General features: G+C 34.8%; 1 protein-coding gene across 8 annotated transcripts in view; it reads right to left on the bottom strand.

Moving 5' to 3' along the window:
* The window catches only part of DGKB (diacylglycerol kinase beta), a 370,440-nt gene that overhangs the window by 200,969 nt on the left and 151,555 nt on the right, over positions 1 to 17,916 (bottom strand). For all 8 annotated transcript variants that reach the window (XM_049798232.1, XM_049798231.1, XM_049798230.1 and 5 more), the window contains 3 exons: positions 7,979 to 8,064; positions 5,496 to 5,585; positions 2,728 to 2,888 (listed from right to left, as the gene is read on the bottom strand). In XM_049798232.1, the coding sequence (XP_049654189.1) occupies positions 2,728 to 2,888; positions 5,496 to 5,585; positions 7,979 to 8,064 (337 nt within the window). The remainder of the gene's footprint in view (positions 1 to 2,727; positions 2,889 to 5,495; positions 5,586 to 7,978; positions 8,065 to 17,916) is intronic.

Below are 17,916 nucleotides of genomic sequence, written 5' to 3'. Positions count from 1 at the left end.
TTCAAAGTAAAGACAACAAAGTAATACAGTAGGTCATCACAGGCAGATTTCCTTCCCTGGGAATTTCTAGAGACAAACTGGATAAACACCTGTCAGGAATTAGGCAAGTGTCACTGACGCTACCTTAGGGAGAGGATTGGACAGGTGACTCAATGATTTTCTATGGTTCTATAAATAACATCATCAATGATTTAAATTCTTTTGGTTTCTCTTAATATAACACTGTATGTGGCACTAGTATTTTTTTGCTATAGACTTAACTCCAGTTATGTTCTTGGGTATCAGCAGCTATGGACTGGTGTGCAACATGGTGGTAGATTCTTGCTTTCCCAATTCAGTACTTGCCGAAGTTTGTATTAAGCACCAAATACTGAAAACAATTTTGCTATTATGAAGTTAGATTTACTTTAGTTGTAGCCAAGTTTGAGTACTTTGTCTACTCACATAGAGAAACATTTTGGCTGGCTTTTCAAGAGTTATTATGAATCTGCCTAATATATGAATTACACAATTTTAGCAAGTTTAAAATCCAATTTCTGATTTTCTCCATTTGCTTTGTCTTATTCACACCAACAAAACTGAGAAGCAGGCATTTTATATATTTCCACATATTACAAACTTGGAAGATGTTACTCCTTCAAAAATGCGATTTTACAATTTTAGAAGCTTTCCTCAATGCAGCATATTGTATTGTCCACTTCTGGTATAATTTTCTGGTGCTCACATTTCTATTATGTGAAGAATCATAAATTTAGTGTTATTAAATTCATGAATTTAAAGTTTTTAACTGAAAACTGAGTCTTCTGGTTCTCCATGGAGCCTGGTGTGCAGAGTAGAGCCTGCTATTTTCCTGCAGTATTCTACAAGTAATTTACACTGTCCTTAATAGTATTATGATCTTGCCACTGTATAATTTCAGCTCAACTTTTTTCTTGAATGCAGTTCTGTTTTCTTCCCATGAAAAATGCTAAAGGATTGTTTGAAGCCTAGCACATTCACAGATGTCCCAGTATCTACTTGGCATTCAATTTCCTGTTTCTGTGCTGCGTCTTTATATGTGGTAGTACTCTACATTTTAGAAACCATTTAAATTGCACTGTATTAATATATAGGTGTAAAATCTCATCCCTCCTCCCTCTCACTTCTTGCTTGCTTCCTTCATATAACACATTTATTTTCCTTCTTTATCTGTGAGCTTTAGCAAATACTCCCTTTTGACAAAGTCACTGAATATGTCCCCCTGGGCTGGGTATTTTCTGTTATCATGGTATTTTTTTCCTGTAACCAAAGATTTTCCTTTGCACTTTCTCTCCTCTTCATGAACGTAATTTGCACTAGTTTTGGTGCTCATACTTTGCATTTATGTACTTTGATATACTATTTTCTGTTATTTCTGTTGCATCTAGTTCTCTGCACTTGCTTCAAACAACAGAGGCTAAAATCCAAACTCTACAGGCAAAAAACCCCTCAACAACAATTTCTTAGTACTTAAATATCTTAAGCACAGGGAGACCTGATTAATTGTTTTTTCAGCATTTAGGAATACACAGTATATGAAGCCAAGGAATGTTTTTAAGGAATAGACTGTCTCTGCACATTGCTGATAGGCAGTATATAAAAATTACAGAATTGCAATTAATATATTAAAATTTCATCAACCACTTAAAGTTGAGGCAAAACCTTGTTAATGCTGAAGCATTATAAACTAAGTAAGCAAATAAAGCAAATAAAACTAAGAACACATCCTTAATTTGCTTGCATTTACAATGTTGTATGCTGCACTTCCACTAAAACACTTTTCTGCAGTATTTTGAAATACTGAATTGCAGAATTAGATATCCTGTAAAAGTGGATTTTGATTTTTATTAAAAAATAATATACAGATTCATGTAATGTATGTGGAACACATTGATTTCAGAACAGCTAGTGCTAGCTATTGGAGAGCACGTTCCCAAGTTAATTAGGCTTCATTTCTGTCCAAGTGAAAAATCTTATTTATGAACTATTCAATCTGTGACATTTGCACCTCAGCATGTTCCCCCTTTTGCTTGTGTTTGAAAGCATATCCAAAGAAAAAGGCTGAAGAGTCAGACTGGACATGCCTGATTCCCCTCATATATGCAGTGTGGATAGCAGATACAATGGCAAACCATAGAGAAGCACAAGCCAAAGATGCAGTTCCTAGGACACGGAGAGCATCTTAAACCCCTTTTCCTCATAATTCATTCTAACTGTGAATATCACCATAAGACAGAACCAAGAAGATACTCGTGGGGTTTTTTTATATTATTATTTTATTTTATCATTTAAAACTGCTCGGAAGAAATAAAGAATGCCACTGTTCTTTTAAGCAGTTCTGATTATGTGAATACTAATGGAAAAGGTTACTTAGAGTTCTTATTAAGTGATTAGTTTTCCTTTACATTTTTATAAGAACTTCATAATGACAATATAAATTTAGTGCTATGGCTGCTCGTAAACCATTAGGAACAACACAAATATCTTCTTTATAGATGGGAAGGTAGAAGGTCCTGAAAAATAATTCTGGTTTAAATGGGTGTAAGTAAATTTATGTAAATTGCTGTCAGTCATCTAAGTATTCATTTCACTAGCAAAATAACATTATAAATGATCTGTAGCCAATGATTCTTCACTTGAAGACATGCAATGCAAACATTTATTCAAAACAGAAAAAGAAAAACACTTAAGGATAACCACAAGTCTTACCACGCCAATAGAAAAGTAGTTATTGATGATGTTGTAAGGCACTGGGTCTCCTTTCTCATCTTTATCATTGGGTATTACTTCGAATTTCCACCTGTCCAGCAAAATCTCTGAGCTGTTCTCAATGTCTTTTAAGATCTTCATCAAATTCTCACCTTCATAACCTAGTAAAACATGAAAATGGTTATTTAATAAAGTATAATGAAGTTTCACTCCATTTTCTTTCTCCTGGGTGACTGGTTGGATGGGGCTCTGAGCAGCTAGATCTAGTTGAACATGTCCCTGCTCACTGCAGGAAGGGTTGGACTAGATGACCTTTAAAAGTCCCTTCCAACCCAAACTATTCTATGATTCTATGACTGGAAAAATGAAAACTATGCATTTAAGAGCTGAAAAGCAGGACTGTGTTTGAAGTATTGACAATTTTCCAGCACCTGTCATTAAAAGGACTACAAACACAAAGCTGATTTCTGCAGTCAGCTAAATTAACGTAAACTTAGATTAATTCTACAGATTTCACTGGCCATCAGATTTATACTGGAGAAAATAATTGATCTTCAAAACTTGCCAATCACTTGAATTTTCCAAACAATTATAGCATTTATCCAACAAGCTAAGGTTATACTTTGCAAAATGTTCTCGCTATGAAATTCATAATTAAATTCCTTTGATTTCAAAATTTATGGAAAAAAGACATACAGTAGGTTTGCCTGATTAAAGTCGAACAAGAGACTGAAAGGTTAAAAGCTGTCTGCTATTTTTTGTTGATTATTTCAATGTGGTTTAGCATAATAAATCCAAAATTTGAAATCCATAACTGATGACTTATCAGCAGAACTAACATTTTTCCATCTTTCAACAACTGCTTTATGAGCCTCATCCTGCTCTGTAGAGAGCCCTTACTCGCCAAGAAGTCTTTAGGTAATTCACTAGTAGTAGTAGTTCACTCCACTGCATACTAAACTTAGTAGAAAACTTGTTTACACACTCCTGAGTATATACTACATACAGTACATGTGTGCACACGTAAAAAGTGTGGGGATTTTACTAAGTGACATTATTACTCTGAACACTATTCAGACCAAACAATTTTGTAATAATTAACTAAGATCTGTGGATGCATTCCTTCTTCAAATCAGAAATTAATTTTCATATTCAAGCAATGTCTATTTCCTGGGTCATTAACACTTTTAGCAAGCAAAGCCATTCAAAGCCTCCCTGCTCAAAACCTATTGCTCATGTATTTCTTTATGGTTGTATAGTGTGTTTTTGTTAGTTACTGCCAACCACTGCATAACAGTAGCATGCACAATTCCATTTGTCTGCATCCTTGACATCACTCACCAGCAATTTAATTTCTGGAAGCCCTGTCTCCTCTCCAATCTATGGAAGTTCCAGAAAATCTGTGTTAAGGCATTGTCTACCACAAAGCAACTGCGGAAAGAATGTTGAAAGCTGGTATATTTTCATACTGTCCTTTTCTACTTTAGTCCAGATTCAATCACTCAAAACGGAAGGTAAATAAATAAAAGTAAATGGAAGGACAGGCCCTGACTAATGTAACCAAATGCTCTTATAGCTGACCCTGCTTAGAACAGGAGATTGGACTAGCAACTTCCTGCAACCCCTTCCAACCTGTATCATTCTATGATTCAACTCCATGAACTGTTCAGAAAGTGAAGCAAGGCTGATTTGGTTAGGTTTTGGGTTGGTTTTTTTTTTTCTTTTATTTCCTAAGACTATGTGAATAAACAATCACCAGTCATGACAGAGAAAATAAAGGAAGTCCTCAAGTGATTTCACAGAACATGATGGTGAATGAAGAAGTTCTATAGCACAGAAACTACTGAGAAGACTATCTAGTAACAAGGTAGACATTTGGAAAGGAAACTTGCTATGATGAGACAGAAAAAGAAAGAGGTATCTAAAAAGACTGAGAAGTTACAAATAAACAGCCAAGTTCCAAATACACATCTTGACTGAAACAACCAAGACCTGAAATAGAACTGGGTGCGAGCCCATAAACATGACATCCTTTCACCAGAGACTAAGTCATCCCTAAGACTTTCTTTGTGTCTCCTTTGAGTTATCCTGTAAGGCAAATCCTGAATGGAAATAAGTTATTGGAGAAGCTGAGAGTAAGGCTCCATACATCCAGGAAAGGATGCAAAGGGTATTAAAGGTCTGACTTTACATATATTCTCCTTTCAGCATTCTTTGCCTTCTCATTTCCTGATAAATAGCACCACAGCACTTATTGTCTGGAATCCTCTGTAGAAGAAGAGAAAGGGAGTGGATCAAAGGAACTAGTCTGAGGCTGAGACACATTTTACATTTAATATTTATGAATATTAAAAAAGATGAAACCACTCCAAACCCATTATTAGCTGTTTTCAGTAACCCTTTCAGAGCAGCCCCAGTTAAAATCCATTTAGGAATACTCCTTCTATAAGGTATTGATCAAAGAAATAACTGCAATACAGATGATAAAAAGCCAACCAAACAGCTGTATACTACTCTCATTGCACCTTGGAGCCTTTTTGGTGTCAGTGGAAGCTACACACAAGGTATGAAGAGTGATTACAACCTTTAATATCTATAAAATCATTCAGATAACATTTACAGACAGGTAATTCCAAAAAGAGGAAAGGTGATAACGGTTCTTTACATACATCATAAGAAAGAAATCCAAATATTGAGTGTAGACATTGATGCAAAAGTTTTTTTTCCTTTTAATTACATAATGCATTGTATTTTTAATTTGTATTTACCTCCTCCCCATCTCAGACACCTTGCTAAGTCATTGCCAGTCCCAAGAGGCAGGATAGCAACTGGAGGATGCTTAATCAGGTTCGCTTTCTCTGTGAATAAAGAAGGAAAAAACCATAACTAAGGAACAAAAAAAATCTAATTGTACAGTACTGATAGAGTAACTGTGTTAGGTTTTGTTTCAGCGAAAGACAGCAATACATGTTTTGTATATGAGATTATGCTGCCTGCCCAGCCACAAGCATTTCACCAAGCCACTCCATTATGAAGTCCCTTCTGCAGTCAATATTCAATCCTTAATCCTAATTTACTTGATTGCTACCACAAGGACTTTCGTAACCCATAGATGTGATAAACATTCATAAACAATGATGTTCAAGATCTTTCCAAGACTGAACATGTTGCGCTCTCTGTTGCTCTCAACTCTGTCATTCCCAGCTATAAATGCAAACGAGGTAATAGTTAAGGGCATGAATAATGAGATTAATCTTGTACTTTTTCATGTGAGTGACCATATTTGTGTTTAAGCATGTATTCACTTGGATTCATGTCTATACATGAGGACCATTACCAAGAACTCCCTGAAACCACCACCAGGGGTTTGTCCATCAGGAATTAAACCTGATATTCAAAATGAGCACTGATCTATCTGATCAAGTCTCTAAGTCAATATTTTGTATTTAATAAGTAATGTTTTGAAATGTATGAACTTACAGTGCCTTTTGACTCTTTACTAGTACTTTTCTAGCATTTCAAGCCAAAGGACCCTTGTCAAGAAATACAGCCTTTCTGAAAGCTGGAAGTGGGACAGCTATTCCCCAGGTATAGTATTTCAAATATACAATTTTTTAAATTCCCCCTTTAACTGGAATGAGTAGCATGTCTAGTTTAAAAGTTATACTTGAATAGTTAAGCAATCAGCTATTTTGTTCACAGAATTAGGCACAACTATCAGCAATTCTCAGCAGGAGTTTATATTTCCAATGGATGTGGCAGGGACATCTTGTTATTTATCAATTTCTCATCAATATTTTAGGAAGATTTAACATTCACAGTACCAGTGTACTGCACATCCTTAAGAAAATTTGATATTTAATAGAATAATTAAAAAAAAGTTTAAAAGTCTCAAACTCAGGAGAAAAAAGTTTGTGGTTTTTTTCCCCTCCCCTCTCCCCCTCCCTTTTCTCATTTCCTTTTTTTATTTTCTTCTTCCTTTACTCTCAGCTTCTTTGTATATCAGATCTCAGATTCTTTGTATATCAGGAGATCAGAAAAGAAAAGATCAAACTAGAAATTGTCTGTTTCGCAAAACAGGTGATTTCTTAAGCTTTTTATGCCAAAGGGCTTTTGTTCACTAAAAGGCAGCACTGAAAATCTATTTCCTGAACCTATGAAACAAATGGATCCTGGATCCCCGAAATAATTTCTTAGTTCTGTAACACAAAAATTGGTGCAGAAGATGGTATTTTATGAAGACAAAATGGTCTTTTTTTCAAATAATGCCACTGAAAGAGAGAGTAACTGCATGGCATTTTAGACTTCATGAAAAAAGTGATGACACATTAACAGCTGCAAAACTTCACCCCTTCCTTCCAAGTTTAGGCAAAACACCTGGTATTTATGTACTTTGATTTACATCTTTGAAAGCTATTTGAGAGTTACAATCAACAGCTTACATTTGCAAAAAGTTGTTTGGGTTTTTTTTTTTTTCAAATTAAGATTAGAAATATGCCTTTGCCATCATCCATTCCTTCATGACATCATTTTTACTTTTCACTGAACTTGAAAAGGTTTTCTGGTTCCCACCTCCCACAAAGCACACACTTTTAAACACTCTTCATCTAAAGTTTCAGCTGAGCCTTTTGACCTCTCTTCATCCCCTTCCTCATTTCCATCATCATACAGTCACATTTTATCTCTGCAGCTTCTCTAATGCCAAATAAATGATCATGTGGTGTGGAAGATATTCTCCCTAATAAGCTTTGAGAAGTTTAACTCTGTAATATCTTGACTTCTGGGCCTTCCTAATGATTTATATAGAAGACTTCACAGCTAACTGACTGAAAGAACTCCAGAACTGAAATGGCTCTTAGCCCGTTATCTCTGTTATGGGATAAAGGAGCATAATAAAAATTTTGGTAACTGAAAAAGCAAATAAGCTAAGGTAAATTGTCTTAAAAGAAACAACTTAGATTTCATTCAGTTTGGGAAATAGACTTTGAACTGAAATTAAAATATGTTGATTCAAATTTCTTGCTTTCTGGAAATCCAGAAGACTACAAGCACCGGACTTGTCTGGAAATTTTGAATATCCTTTGCAGTTTCAATATCCTTAAAAATAATTATGTCCCAAATTAATAAATGTCAAAAATTTAAATGAACAAGATCTTGTTTGAAATAGCTGTATCCATACTTTGGTATATAAGGAAGAACAGTAAAATGAACAGCATGAATCAAGCAAAACTATGTAAATGCCATTGATTACCTATGCAGTCCAAAATCCAGCCTACTGTTCCATCTCCACCACATGCTAGTACTCTGAACTCAGGAACATCTCGGAAAAAATTTAACCTAAAAACAGTAATTGAAGATATCTATTTAATTATCATAAACGCATTGTGTATTATGCAAACATTTTATGGCTTAAGACATTTCATTTAATAGTAAATGGCAAGTGAACACTTGAAATAATAATCATGAGGGCTCATGCATTCATTTTTTAGACAAATACAATCCAATGTTGTATTATCTGAAAAATTGAATATGAAATTGTTAATTCAAGGGTCGTTACAGTACACTAATACTAGAAATAGCTTGGACCTGATGGTTAATTCAAGTCTTTGTCTCAGTTCAAATCTTGTTTGAAACTATTATCAGAAAACATTATCTGTTTACCTAGTTGTAAATGGACATGTAGTCTCTCAAGACAGAAAAGTTTAAGGTGGCTAAATGTATTTGCACAACATTTCCTTGTGAGGTACTAGATATAAAAACATATGAAAACAGCATACTTCTGATAGTACACTAAGACATAATAAGCTGAGCATTCTGTGGTTGATGGAAACAACTTTGCACCATGGTTTAATACACAATAAGTAAGCTTCAGATTGAATGCACACATTCCATCACCCTACAAACCATATTTTAAGAGTGAAATATCTTTGGTTATATTTGCCTGGCTATTTCTGCTTCCATACCCATTGAGTGCTGGACAGCATCACCACTTCATTCAATACCAATGTTCCACAATGCTGAAAAGTGAGGATATATTAAACCAACTCTAAGTTGCAATATTTTAAAAGCATCTTTTCAGGACAGCTTTTGACACATACTGAAATTATGCCTTACAAATTGTGAGGAGACAAAAACCTTCCAGTAATTTTGCTGAACAACTATATATATGTGTGTGTGTATGTACACTCACATCTATTCTATTCATTAGTGTTGCAGACATCTTAATGCATATTCTATACGCTAGTGACGAGATCTGATTTCCAGTTTGCAATTATCTAATAAATGCACAATTAGTACATTGTACCCAAATTCTTAAATACAAATAAATACACACAATAACTTGCAAATGTTTAATTCAAGCTATTTTCCATATGAAAATTTAACGCTGCATGAAGAATGGTGTTCTTGTCCCTTGAAAGGTTTAAAAATTCTTTCAGACCTCTTGATAAAAATCGAGACCACATGAAAAACTAGAGTAAAAGAAAGAGCATGGGAGAAGGAAATGAAAAGCATGATGATCAAAAAATGTTATTTAAGATGTGGAAGACAACAGGACAACTTCGTGTTGTATTAGTTTTAGACCAGATTTTCAAAGTTAGCAAAGTTACACTGAATTAAGCCCATCACATTGTTGTCCCACTCCCTCTAATTTTATCTGCTCAGAGGAGCTCTTAGACAATCTCAAGTGTCAAGTACAGTGTCTGAAGGATGCTTACCCGTTCTGTATTAAACCCTCCTTTGCCCTTCTCATCTCTCAACATTCTACTTCACACATCTGCAGGACAAGTGCTATAGGATCTCTTCTGATCCAAAACGTCGTGTGCCAAATCTGACTGGGTACACTTAGGGACCACATCTTCTAATAAGCATATGTGCTGAGAGACCCTCTGCTGGAAGTCACCTCCTACCAGTGCAAGAGTGGGCACTGAGATATGCCTTGGCCCACAGGTGCACATCTCTGTCACTTCACAAGACCTGGCAGAGAGACAAATGCCTCCTATCCCCAGCATTCCTACTTAGACCCAATGTGTTGGGTCTGTAAAAAGTTAGCAGATTTAATTATGTTGCTTCCAGTACTGAGCGCATTTCAGATTAATTTAAAATCAAATTATAGCCCAGAGGTGACAGCAGGGTACTAAGTTCTATAAATATTTAAGTATTTCTACCACATGTAACAGATGTCAAAAAGAAAGTATGGAAAAAACAAATAAACAAACAAACAAAACAACACCAAAAGTACAGGGCTGATGCTAGCATTAATCCAGATAGGCAGAACACAGACCTAAAGCTCTGTCTCCCTTTTTATAAACAAGCATCCTCATCATATGGCTATCAAACATTCTTTTTGTTTTGACTTTATATTTAATGTTCATCAAAAAAGTATACCTTCCCAAGAAAGTGGGGGGTTGAAGAATCTAACAAAACCATGTTGTCAAAAAAATTCTCAGTACGCTTCATTCATATTTCCCCTGGAGCATTTTATATTCATACACGCTGAATTTTCCAAACAATTTCATAGTACAGCATTAAGTTCAAATAACACTTTCTTTTTATGAATTTAAATATAAAAATGATATACTTTATATAACTATATAATACATAAAATGCATAAAGTATAATATACCTTACATTCTATATTTGCATATATAAACAGTGTATATAAATATATTGTAACAAATATAAATATTTATAAAATCAAATTGATTTATAAAATTAAATATAGTTATATAATTATATATGTAAATAAATCTCATTCATTGAATTAGAATGTGCAGCGTACATTAAGAGTTGGGAAGGGAAGATGGTTTTCTGTTTATAAGGTTTCATTCAAACTCAGTAAGTGTTGTAATTGTAAAGAATTTGACAGATTTCTTAATAGAACTTAAGGTAAAGAGTAAGCATTGCCTATCAAGATAACTTTAGTCAATTAGTGTTTTAATAGCACCTGTTGTTTCTTATCCACAGAACATTTTATATGGTTTGGAAAAAAAAAAATTGTTGGAGAAGAACTTAGTAAAAGTGGTTTGAAGAGGAAATAAAAAAAAATGGAAGTCATTGTAAAGGCTTTGTGCGTTGTCAGACTGTCAGACTAATGTAAAGGACCAGAATAGAAAATTTAGTCCTGTTTCCTTGGATTCATTTATAAAATTGTACAAGGATCCTAGCTACATATAATAAACATCAAATAACATAAAAATATAAACCAGTACTTACAATGGGTCTCTTCCCCAAAAGTTTTATATCTACTTTTTAAAGAATTATTATTATTATTTTTTAACAATTTAGATGATTACTCTTTACATAGCATAATACAACAAGTATGACAGTAAGTACAAAGGACAGATGGCCATTTTATCAATAATCTTTAGAGAAATTATGTCAATAACCTTTTCAGAAATTAAATAGGATAGGAGAAATGGGTAAATCAGAAACTTCAAAACAAGTATTTTATAGGTATCAAATTAATTTGTACTATAAATCACACAGAAACATTTTACACAACATGTTATTTTGATTATTTTTTTTTAAATGAAGAAAAGTATTGCCTCTAGAATGAATTCTGCTTTTATTTATGGATATCAGAATAGGTAGATATTCTTTTATAAAGAGTTGATTTTATAGACATTATAGTAAAAAGCTTTCCCACATCACTTAACATGAGTCAGCAGAGCTAGAATGGTACCTAAGAACATTAGGCTGGTACAGACTGTAACCCAAGTTACACCTATTCTTCAATCACTGGCAAAAAGACAACAAGAAAGATCAGCAGAACTTCTACTCACATCCCCTACCACAGGACAAACAAAACTGATACATTTGGGAATAAAAGATGAAAAGACACAACTATATAATAATCCACAGGAAGACCAAAAAGAAAAAAAAACACAAACGTATGGCTGCATACTAAGGCCTTAAAACAGCAGGATATTTTTGCTAGGTGAATTGTTAGATGATTCTGGAAAATGCACCATTTTTCTTTCTATTGCAAAGGTCAATACAACCAATCCTTTAATGTGGATTACAAGAGATTATTATATTTGATTGCATTTCTATCATCAAAATTGACAAGATCATCTAATTCTTGCCTGATGATCAAATTCTTCTATCATTAAACTGCAGCTTCCCTTTTTTTACAACATCTCCCAACTTTTCACTCTACAAATTTCATAAGCATACACATAGTTCTTGGTCCATGGTCAATAATTAACATAGTAAATGGGCTTAGTCATAAGACTGAGCTAGAAAACCTATAAATAGATACCTTTATCTTGATAGCTCCCTTGTAAATTGACCTGTTTTAATCTTCCCTATTCCAGGTTCCTATCTGCTGGAAGTAAAACAAATAAATTTAAACCACTGAAGGTGTTTGATGCCAGCCTATTTTTATTTTATTTTGCCAGACACAAGGATCACACACAGAGGCAATTATTGAGTTTCTGCTGATAAATTAGTAATTTCCACCTGAAAGATGGCAACTGTTTCAACTACCTATACTACTCTAATTCAATTTCTCATAAGCACCTCATCAAATCCATATAAATGCAGAGAAACTATTTATGAATAAAACAACAACGCTACAGGACTTAACTATTTGCTGCTGAATCATGCATTTATAATTGATTTATGCACAGATAGCCCCCCCCCCCCCTTTATTCTTATAGAACTGTTTTAGGAAATCCTGCCCCACTCACAGTAAAACTATCATAAAACATAACTTACAATGCTTTCCACTTAGGTACCTCCACATGATTTTTTCTCTCATACCCAGCAGCAGTGTACTATGCAGAGATTTCAGGTGCTCAGCCACACAAGGTGGCATAACAGCAGCACTGTGTGAAATAGTTCAGCCAGTCTTCTTCACTCACAGCGGAAGCAAAAATTATAGCCCAAGCAAAGAATAATCCACTGATATTGCTACCTCAGGATAGGTATCAGCTAAATGTAAGGTAAATTGCAAATTATCAGTGGATATAAAAATACTATTTAACTTGGTAAATTTATCCACTGCAAAGAAGATCAAAGTGCAAAAAAAAGGGAACAGAACTTAGTATCTGCCTACATTAGGGAAATTTTCTCTTAACTACTGTAAACGGTGTTAGAGTTCATCTCTTGTGGCTCAAACCCACGTTTTTACTGAGCTGCTTTTACAGTTACCCCTGAGAAATTTGGATTCAGTTTTTGGAAAAGGAAAGTAATTTAGGAATAGATGACCAGTAAAATTTGTGAATACTTTTGTCTCACAGCTTCTCAGCCAATATTACTATACACAGTACATGTGTGACATAAATCAAATACAGTAGTATTAACAAAATTTCCCTGAATGGCATCTGTAACTTTTAAGTTTGATAATTACAAGTGAACTAGTACAACATTTGCATATTACAACAGAATTTACACTGTGTGTGAATGAAGTGAATGAAAGATAAATGTTCACCCTAAATATCACCAGCTTGAAGCGAACTGGAGCCCGCTAAACCTTCATTAACAGATTTGTGTTGACAAAGGACCAATCTGAAAGCTATCTTACACTTCCAGGTGAGCCCTATAACTTAGAAACATTGTCTACTTGTGAATTCACAATGCTGGGTTTAATCTAGCAGTTTCACTAATTTAGATGTTCAACTCACCACTGATTCTTCCTAAACTAACTGTCCGTAGGAAAGTACCAAGCGGAAAGACAAAGCAATTGCACTGTTGCAATGTTTACTCCTTTATTATAATGACCATATTGCTGTCATTTTATTAAACAAAGCAAATACAATCCCTGACAAATAGTTATTTACTTGAGAATACAAATGAAAACTGAACGCAGTTTTTCCTCTTCTAGACTGCCAAGCTGAGCTGGCCATCTAAGTGGACAACATACATACTTTAATCTCATTACAACTCTCACTTACAGTTTTCTGTATACTGTAACGACACAATTCATGAGACAGTAATTCCAGTAAATCACTCTAATAAAAATAGTTTCAATAAATCCAGTTTATCATTGCATGTGGCAATATATTCCCCTCCTGGAACAGCATTTTAATGTGCAAAAGTTAACTGGTAGATGCATATATTGCAGTCAAAAATACTGTTTTCAGTTCATATTTTCTGAAGACAAAGGTGGCTGCCAATTTCAAATCACAGGCTTGCTAAAAACCATGATGGCACATTTAGAAAAACAATATCCCAGTCCTTCAGTGTGTGGTCACATGGGATATTGAGGCACTCCATGAGTATAGGGGACATTTTACTGTCAGGGACCCAACACTGGAAACACTGGTCCATATGATATACTTCATACTCAAAAAAAACCATTAATATCACAGAATTGTAGAATGGTTTGGGTTGGAAGGTACCTTTAAAGATCATCTACTGCAACCATCCTGCTATGGGGAGGAACATTTTTCACTAGTCAGGTTGCTCAAAGCCCTGTCCAACCAAAACTTAGGTTTTCCTTAACTATTGCTTAAGATGTACACCAACCTATTTTTACAGTATAGCATTATAGTCAGCAGATGGCCCCTAATCATTCTGATACAGACATTGAACAATAATGATACTGTCACACCTATGATCCCTGCAAGAATGAAATTTTCTTTATCTGTGTAATACCCACAAGATGGGTAGCAGCCTTGCAGATTTGGGAGAGATATATGCCAGTCAGAAGAAGAAATACAGAAGCATTTGTGGGAAAAGTGAATCAATTTATGCTGGATAGTGGGTGGTGTAAAGATGTTGGATGTCATACGTTCAGAAGTAACTTAACTGTAATAGTCAAAAGCTTATTTTGGGGTGACCAAGAAAATAGAACCAGTTCAAGAATGTGAGAAGAGCAAACTAATAAGCAGGCTAAAGGATGTGACAGAGGCTTTTAAAATAGATTTCAGACAAAGGCTGTAAGTGTGTGGCAAACTCACTACTGAACAATTACAATGGTTAAGAGAGAGGTGAATGAATCTGGCTCACAACTTTGGAGGTCTAGACTGAGATAGGAGTGGAAATTGGTGATATTTACAGTACTTAAAGATTGTGCTATGTATGCAGCAAACACCACAGATGTCATACAGGTAAAAATATTGTTAAACTGCTGTTTAAAATAGATCTCTAAACCCAAGGTTTAAGTTTCACATGTGAAGACTTACTGAATTCTAAGTACTACTGATTTATGGTGCACGACAGTAATTTTAATCATTAAAGTACCCACCATGGCTTGCTTTGCCATTCTTTGGCAAAAATGTAATTCTTCCAAAGAAGTACAGACCAGGGTCACGGTTTTGTTCAGGAGAAAATAACTACATAGTTATTATCTTCTAGAAATATTCTTGGTGTCTATGTCTTCCCAGAATACTCTGGGTATTCCAAATGTCCAACAGCAAAGAAATGCTCTAGCAATCAATTCCAATAATCAGGGAAAATAGTGTAATTTTCAAAATAGGCCTATTGCTTTGTGAAGTTATAAAGGCCCAGGTGCTGTAGATTCCCAACTAAATTACAGAGTAAGTTGTAGGGATTCAGTTTGGCTGTCTTGGGCATCTTTTAAGTGGACGGAATTTAAGATTTAAAAAGGCCTGTTGAGGTAAACTTGCGGACAGAATTTTAAAAAATACATGCTCTCCAAATTAAATGCTAAGGGAGTTACAAAGAAATACAACTTTTGTGGATATAATTTCTATTATAGAGTATAAAAATAACATAAATTAGACATTTTAAATAATAGACTTAAGGGAACGGGAGCCTTTTCACAGGGACAAAGCCTTTGTGAAACGGTGACCTCTCTACAGAGTCATGTGGGTCTGTGGCTCGACTGCTATTCATCCAGCTATTATTTACCTCTCTGTGAGGTGAACAATAACTGAATTTCAGATTCTTCAAGATCATTAAATCCACAATAACAGTTGTTGTCAGAAGTAGAAGACTCCTATAGAGATATAACAACCAAACAGGGAAACTCTTTTCAAGGCTAAAAACACAGGTGCCAGGCACAAATTACACAATGTATCAGCCTGGCAATTTTCATGTCACTTTGTTAACTGTGGCAGTCTATAACTGTGGAGTACCTTTTATGCCTGTGTTCAGCTGCAGAGCTTACAGGGTTTCTCCAGCTTACCGATATCTCTCTGCTCCCAGATAAAGAATGTCTAAACCATTAATTATTATACCAGTATTTAAAGTGTGCTGTTGCCCTTTGGCTGAGAGCTCCTTGATTTTCAGGCCTCGCAGCAGGTCAGTTTCCGCTGCTGGAAAGGAATCAATGTCAGAGATTCAGCTGCTGTGCAATTTATTTGCATCATGTACATATTTTTATATAGATTATGTACATGAGTCTTGACATAAACAGCTCCGAAAACCTTAGCTTAGGCGCGCTAAGAAGCTACAAGAAACGTTTTTGTGGCTGTCCCTGCAGTTCTCCAAGTACCATCCCATCTATTACGAAAGTAGGTGACACATCCACTTGAGTAATTGCACATTCAGACAGCAGTACTAAAATTCATTGCCAACTTGTTCAAAATATTTGTCTGTTGACCTGCTACACGCCAGCATATTTATAAAAAAATGCACAATAACTGATATTATGGAAGGGGAGGGGGTGTGTTTTGGTTGTTTTTTTTCTTTGTTTCCTTGTTTGTTAAGGGAGTGGTTTGAAAGGGAAAATGAAATGTATTATTTCCAGATTTCAAAGAAATTCAAATATGGGACTCCACTAGTGGCCCTTCTTCCTCTGAACAAAGATTATTTTAACCCTGTTCCAGCTCAGGTCTACTAAGGAGCCCTTTATTCCAACACATTTCCATGAAAGAACATGGTTATCCCACTGAAGAGGAAGAACGAAAGACCTACTGATTGAACTGTTGACTTTAAAAAAGTGGTTTCACAGTCCGCCTAAGATTTAGAATTTTATTGGCCTCCTAGTTCTCTTGTCTTTTGCTCTTATCTAAACAGGAGATACTTAGATTTTTGACAGAAATGAAGTGGAAATATTAATTCATGGTAGCCATAGATGTTTGGAAATCAAGCTAGAAAACTTGTGAATGTTATCTTCTTGGTTGATGACAGCAGCCCATGAGAAAAATACCATCATAAATAAAAAAACATTAACTTGTGGGTTAAAGCAGACAGCTTGGCTCTACCAAAACCATGCAAATTCTACCCTAATACGATAGACATTCTATAGGTTGAGTAAACATGTCTGAAATTAGTATTAAAAAAAGCCCCAAAACCCAAACCTCAGAACAGACTCAATTAAAATGTATTACAATAATCATAAATGCTTTAAAATAAATATCATTACGTTTATCGCTTTCCACTAAATAACAGTAATAGGCATGAAGAATACACTTTTGTTTTTCTCTGTGCTGTACAATACTCCGCTCTGTTCAATTTCAATCTTTATGACACATATGACAACATTAAATAAATGTAACATTTTGATTGACAATGCAGTATAACTGGCATTATAGAGATGGATGAGTGAGTGGACGGATGGATGGATGGGCAGGTTTTATTAGGCAATTCAGCCCTCACAGACAGAGAAAGAAGGACTGGCAAGTGAAATAGAGTTTGTTCAACTGCTCGCTTAAGGGACAAATTATATGCAGCCTACACAGTATTGCCAGGGGCAAGAAGTGATGGCAGAAGATAAACTGGAAATTTAGGATTATTCATTTCTATGGAATGAATAAAAAAATATACCAAAACAAGCTTAATAAAATGCAGTGTCTGTTTGAAAATTAATTAGAAATTTCTTCAAAGTGACTCTGAAGTAAAACTATTTTGATTCCTAATAGGAAGAGAAATTGAAAATATTTTCTAAAAAACACTGCCCTGGTTCAAAAGACTAAAGTTTAAATCGCTTCAGTGCAGGGTTTCAGTTTGAACTTAACACTGCCCTCTTGTGCTTCTGTCTTAAAATACATTTTCCTTTACATCACAAGATACATGAAAACCAGAAGGCAGTAATGGACAGAAATGCAGTCAGTAAGCGGGGTTTGATATTTTTTATTTTTCAGTTGGATTTTTTTTTAAAAAGAGGTTCAATGAAATAAGATGAATTTGAACAAAAATATTTCAGTTGTTTTAAAACTTGCCATCTCAGTCTCTAGCATGGCATTTCTATTATCCCATATGTAAACCAATATTGGTTACTAGTTTTGCCTCTGATAAAATGTCTTAGAAATTCCTGAAATAAGTTTCTGCAATTTT

This window comes from Accipiter gentilis, chromosome 4, assembly GCF_929443795.1.
Source record: "Accipiter gentilis chromosome 4, bAccGen1.1, whole genome shotgun sequence".
Taxonomy (NCBI): Eukaryota; Metazoa; Chordata; class Aves; order Accipitriformes; family Accipitridae; genus Astur; species Astur gentilis.
The sequence above is the reverse complement of the archived record's forward strand: the minus strand, read 5'-3'. Positions and strand labels throughout refer to the sequence as shown.